Source organism: Triticum dicoccoides, chromosome 7B (genome assembly GCF_002162155.2).
Source record: "Triticum dicoccoides isolate Atlit2015 ecotype Zavitan chromosome 7B, WEW_v2.0, whole genome shotgun sequence".
Taxonomy (NCBI): domain Eukaryota; kingdom Viridiplantae; phylum Streptophyta; class Magnoliopsida; order Poales; family Poaceae; genus Triticum; species Triticum dicoccoides.
The window spans coordinates 56,657,501-56,663,582 of record NC_041393.1 but is presented as its reverse complement, the minus strand read 5'-3'; the positions used below and the strand labels follow the sequence as shown (position 1 = coordinate 56,663,582).

Sequence of the window (6,082 nt, the reverse complement as noted above, 5' to 3'; positions counted from 1 at the left end):
CCTCTGTTCTTTCTCTTGTTATTCGCGCACAAAAGTCAATCCGTGAGCTCAATGCCGATGCTGGTGGTTGTGCTAGTCCTCCTTGGAGCAATGGAGCCGCTGTCCTGAGAAGGACAGGGGACAGCGACCGGTTTCTCCTAGTACTGTTTGCGCCATTATTACTGTGCCTGCCAATAACTCGATTATTAATTATTAGGAAACTAATAATAATTGTAGTAAGATAGAGGGCGTTTTACCCACCGTTTCTTGGTTCAATTGTGGACATTGTCTTGTGTAAAGATGGCACCCTTGGTTTTATTCCAGCTCTTTTGAGTGTTGAGTCAATTTGTGGTAGGTTCCTAAAGGAAGATGCTGTTTGTACTCTTTAATCCATGTGGGGTGCCCAGTTGGTCAGAGTAGTATTACCCTGTTGGATCATCTGAGGCTACTTTCTTGCAGAGGGATGCCACCTCGGTTTAGGTTTCCTGCTTATTGTGTCAATTTGAGGTTTATTTTTCCTGAAGGTGAGGCAACATTGCTGCCATTTATGCCCACTGTCTTCTTATAGGGGTGACCTAGTGATCCAGTTACTAACTTATTGAGCCCTTAATGTGGATCCTTCACTAGATTAGTGTACAAATGCCTAGGGTTATGCTATGCCATTTTGGTGCTTCCCGAAGTGGACAGGTGGCTTAGTTTCCCCTTTTCCTGAATCAGTTCCCTGTAGAGTGTCCATGTGGTTGAATTCCCCTACCATATCAATTTGGGGGGCAATTTACTCTACATACAGGCCAGCTTTCCATTCTTGGTACACTCATACCCTTGGCTTCAGAATCGTATGACTTCATAGCGTGCTCAAGTGATTAAAGTATTAAACTCAATATATGGCGAGTCCTTAGTAAGTGGCACTAAGATTGTGCATTAATAGGTAGAAGCACCATGGGACTCCTAGGTATGATGGGTGACTCATTTGGCTGCTCAGCTACCGGTGAGCGGCTCGTCTCTGCCGCGAGGGATGGAGACATCCAGGAGGCTAGGGCCCTATTGGAGCTTAACCCCCGGCTTGCACGATACTCGACATTCGGTATCCGAAACACACCCCTCCATTACTCGGCGGCAAAGGGCCACCACGAGGTGATTCACTCCACACATCTCTTTCGTTATCAGTTTACAATTATTTTTAGCTACTTTTGTTAATTAATGTATGTGTGTTCGTTATCGATTGATAAGTAATTTCATCTTCCTGGTAGATTGTTTCCCTGCTAATAGAATCTGGCGTTGATATCAACCTTAGGAACTGCAGAGGACAGGTGAGCCCCCTTTTTTTTTTATCTCCCACCTTGTTCATCATTGCCTTGGTATCCAATTCTTGATGACCCATAGTATGTGTTATTACTTTTGAATATTTGTAGAGAATACTTCTTACTCGGTATACAGAAATGGATTGACCATAATTTTCCCAAAATTATTTTATTTTAATATATTACCGAGAACTGTCTAGTTGCAATCTTACAAGTATATGCATTTCCCATATATCTGAGGTCGCTCTGGTCTTAGAAAAGGATATATCAGTTGTTTCAAGTAGATGGAAGTAAGCTGCAAAATGTTACTCCCTCTGTCCCATAATATAAGAACGTTTTTGACACTAGTGTAGTTTCAAAAACGTTCTTATATTATGGGACGGAGGGAGTACTACTTTCTCTTAGTTGACTTGTAGATAATAAAAAAAATCCTATTGGAACATTCTTGAAGGGGTGATTTGATGTCACCTCATTATGTTCTTTCTATTTCTGTTCTATTGTGAAATAGAATATTTCTTTGTTGTGGTACCAGCTCTAAACGCAATAATTTCCGTGCAGACTGCTCTGATGCAAGCTTGTCTATATGGTCATTGGAAAGTTGTACAGATCCTAGTTCTTTTTAAAGCTAATGTAAGTGAATATCAAATTTTTTGTATCTTTTTGTGATCGCAAAGAAGAACTTGTTTTTGTGTTAAACTGGGCTGTAATTTGTACTGATGCAAGTGATATGTATTTTTAATCTTAGATTCACAAAAAAGATTGTTTTAGTGGTGCAACAGCAATTCATTTTGCCGCCCTGAAAGGTCATACCCGGTGCATCCGGCTTATTGCGGCTGATTACGTGCCTAGTTTGCCGGATTTTTGGAGCATCATGCGCGGAACAGCCACGGGTGAAACAAATAAGGAAGCTTTTGATGCAGCGTATGCCAAATTCTGACGTTCATCTATGTTGGCATCTTTTTTTTATCGTTTATGTTGGCATCTTCCGATAACTAGTAAATAAATATCCATTTTCCTTTGCTTCCCAGAAATCTCCAGAGACTAGTTAATGCAAAGTCAGATGGAGGTGTCACCCCTCTTCACTTGGCAGCTCTTCACGGGCATGCTGAGAGCTTGCAATTGCTGTTAGACCTTGGAGCCTCTGTCTCTGAGGTCACAGTCAACGATGGCTCAACTATTGATCTCATAGGTAAAAACTGAACAGGGTAAAAAAACATAAAACTGTACACAGAATGTTAGATGTTTAACTGAATTCAAGTAGTTATTGTTCAGGAACTTGACCGTTACTTCTCACATCAAATGTGCAGAACAAGGGGAAATATTCTGAACTTCTTTACATGTTCATATATTAACAATTCCCTAAAATTGCAGGTTCAGGAAGCACGGCCCTTCACTATGCAGCTTGTGGAGGAAGTGCTGTATGCTGCCAAGTATGCATTGAATTCTCCCTTCCATAAAATATCAAGTAATTGTCCAATTCCCGTTTACTGATTGCCGTAAAACAGCTTCTCATTGCAGCAGGAGCACACATGGGAGCTGAAAATGCTAACGGGTATGCCTAGGGAATTCCATGTTTCTATTCTAGAAGTATTTGTTTGTACACTTCACAATGATTGAAAATCTGAGAAAAGGTTGTTACTTTACAATTGCCACATGCTGATATATTTACTGATGTCGCTTGGATAAATTTCACGCTTCTTTTTGGGCTCTATTATCAGAATTTCTAAGCTAACTATGGTAAATGCTAATTATCTGTGACTAGTGTCTGCCTAAATAAATCCATTTTCCTTCGCTGAATTCAAATGCTAAAACCAGTTGGCTGCATTTTGTGCTTATGTCCATTGTGATGTCATATGCCGGTCTGGATTTATAGCTGGCATTCGACTTATGCTTATGCCTCGTTAGAAAACAATTTCCGTGTGGTTCACTGTTTTCCAATGCTGTTTCCTTGAAGGTTGAGTCCTTTGATGGTGGCTCGTTCATGGCACAAAACCGGTGCTGAAGGCGTCCTAAGCAAACTGCCAGAAGGGAGACTACTAATTCTTCCGTCACCATATCTATCTCTTCCACTGATGAGCATTGTCAAAATCGCTCGGTGAGTTCAAATACCAGACAGACTATGTACATGCTGTTATCATTTTGTCACGTCTTAAATTCCTAGTTCATCAAACCTATCAAGTTTTGAAATAGAATTGAAATTTGTCCAAAGTATCAAGCATCTGTACTCATGTACCAACCTTGTGCACAAAGCCACAATCATTTACTTAATTGAACAGAGGACGTAAGTAAGGTCACCATGTCTCGGAGCGTAGATGCCTATTCAAGGATAATTTGCACCTTAACAGACGCAGATTATTGAGAATGAGAAAACTTGGACTTTATATCGCTGGGCTTCCAAATTTTTCCCGAGGCACATTTCCAGTTAACAAAGAACAGAGAAACAATTCCCCATTTACAGATCAACTCATATTTGATCGTTCACAGGGAATGCGGATGGAGAAAAACCTCGGCATCATCTAGTAGTTGCCATGATCCATGTGTGATATGTTTGGAGATGGAATGCACAGTAGCTGCAGAAGGTACCAACAGACTAATCCTCATGCTGAATAGTTGTACCTCATCTTATCCATTTTCATATGGATTTACTATGTTTTAATAGGTTGTGACCATGAGTTCTGCACCAAATGTGCACTCTATCTGTGCTCCACCACCAGCAGCTCGACGTGTACCCGCGGGGTGCCCGGCTCCATATCTTGCCCTCTGTGCAGGCACACAATAGTCTCCTTCGTGAAGCTCACAGGCACCACCTTCCTGAAGGAGCTTCCATGGACTACCTCATCATTGGCTCTATGTGCGGCAGGCGCAAGCACTGGCTCGTTGCGTCGCCAGTCGGACATCCGTCGCCTACGCTCCACCTCAGTTCACCTGGGATGCTCCTCTTTTCGATCCACCGGCTCCGGTAGATTGTCGTCGATCAAGTTGAATTGCGGCAGGCTTGACGAGACGTTGCCCTGCCTCGTCAGTTGTATCAGGCCGGATGTGCGGCGATCATCTTCGTACAGGGAAAGAGTCGGCAGTAGATATACAGAGTTTTCATAATGCTCTGCTCCTTTTTGTTGGCGTTGTGTGCATCCCTTTCGTTTTGTGAGCTGGAGTTTGGTGATTCAAACTTGTGCAGCATCTGTTCATGTCTATCTGTTTGTTTGTTTGTATGATTTCCTACTCAGTTTCTTCTAAGTTTTTTTTTTTGATAATTCAGTTTCTTCTTCTAAGTGAGAACACACACAAGACTTGTGGTATCATTTCATTGATAGGTGGAGAGAACAAACACACGCACACTCAGAAGGGTTCGACTCACAGCCACGTACACAAGAGCTGGCGTGACTGAGACCGTGAGCAAGAGAACAAAGGGGGGCAATCTGAAAAGAAAAAGCTAGGCAATCCCTATTTCCCGCGTAGGTAGATTTTTTTTTTGAGCAATCCCCACACTTTATTAATTTAAAGCAAAATTCATAGGGATACAAAGGGGTCATGTGGATGTAGAAGCCATAAGTGGCGACCCTGAGGAAGCAAAACAGAAAATTTTACAAGATTGTGTGCCGTTCGAAGCTTGGCCTTTGAACATAAAATCGTAGCTAACAAAACTTGTTCTCATATTTATCTCCTTCACTATTGTCATATGCGGACCTCCTAAACCTTTTTTTATGTCGTCCACAATCGGTTTGTAATCGCACGCAATCACCGAATGACTCAAAAGACAAATCAAGCAGCTAGTGCCAAGGTCTCATGACATGCTAAGGCTTCAAGGCTTGCTGGATTATTCACTCTGGGTAGAACGATCGCTGAAGATCCGAGGTAATTGCCTTATTCATCTCTGCACACTGCAGCAGCTGCACCCACACGACCATCATGAGATAGTCTGCCATCTACTACCTCCGTTCCTAAATAATTGTCTTTCTAGAGATTTCAACAAGTGACTACATACGAAGTAAAATGAGTGAATCTACACTCTAAAATATGTCTACATACATCCGTATGTGGTAGTCCATTTGAAATCTCAAAAAGACAAATATTTAGAAACGGAAGGAGTACATAAATCTTCGTGTGGCCATTCAGAGGAGGCTTCCAAGCATTTGATGTGTTGATCACATGAGCGCATCTCCTCGGCATGGCGGTACTGTGATCCTTCTCAGGCCATCCAGTTCACTGATGAATCTTTCTACAAAGAGGTGAGTCGACATCGGACTTTGGTAAATGGCCTCGTGTATTGCTTTTCTTCATGCACGCTGGATAAGGTGGGCTATTTATAGCTGAGGTCTTCCTGGGAAAGACCATTTTGGACATGACCACTTAGTCAATGTCCAACCGACACGTGTCTAACGGTCGGATTTTTTAGCACAACAATATGGAATTGTTAGTAGTGTTAGTAGTTTGTGTTGTTGGTGATGGTGAACTTGTGCTGTGAACATATTAATATTTTGGCGAGGATCAACACCCTGGCGTGAAGCAGAGGGCATGGGATGCCCCTGCTGTCTTTAACGATGGCCATAGTATAGTATATAGCCTCTTAATCTTTTGTTTGCATTGTTTGCCTTCTATCAGTTTGCGTCTGCTGTTGTGCTACTAATGTGGTGGTAAGGCCACCAGATTTGAATGGGTGAGCAGAACACAAATGTGTATGCCGCCAAACAGCCATGGTTTGTATCTGCTCGGCTCTTAAGCACATATGCAGGCAACCAAGCACCCGGACATAAAGTGCTCACTGATGCAATGCAGACAACCAAACAACATGCAAATGTTAG

General features: G+C 42.2%; 1 protein-coding gene across 2 annotated transcripts in view; it reads left to right on the top strand.

The window, feature by feature from the left end:
* LOC119337962 (probable E3 ubiquitin-protein ligase XBOS35) overlaps positions 1 to 4,502 on the top strand; it is a 5,404-nt gene extending 902 nt beyond the window's left edge. For both annotated transcript variants that reach the window (XM_037610245.1, XM_037610244.1), the window contains exons 2-11: positions 908 to 1,113; positions 1,230 to 1,289; positions 1,839 to 1,910; positions 2,026 to 2,201; positions 2,309 to 2,469; positions 2,652 to 2,710; positions 2,786 to 2,832; positions 3,235 to 3,375; positions 3,765 to 3,859; positions 3,940 to 4,502. In XM_037610245.1, the coding sequence (XP_037466142.1) occupies positions 919 to 1,113; positions 1,230 to 1,289; positions 1,839 to 1,910; positions 2,026 to 2,201; positions 2,309 to 2,469; positions 2,652 to 2,710; positions 2,786 to 2,832; positions 3,235 to 3,375; positions 3,765 to 3,859; positions 3,940 to 4,379 (1,446 nt within the window). In that variant the 5' untranslated portion in view covers positions 908 to 918 and the 3' untranslated portion in view covers positions 4,380 to 4,502. The remainder of the gene's footprint in view (positions 1 to 907; positions 1,114 to 1,229; positions 1,290 to 1,838; positions 1,911 to 2,025; positions 2,202 to 2,308; positions 2,470 to 2,651; positions 2,711 to 2,785; positions 2,833 to 3,234; positions 3,376 to 3,764; positions 3,860 to 3,939) is intronic.
* Positions 4,503 to 6,082: the final 1,580 nt, after the last annotated feature.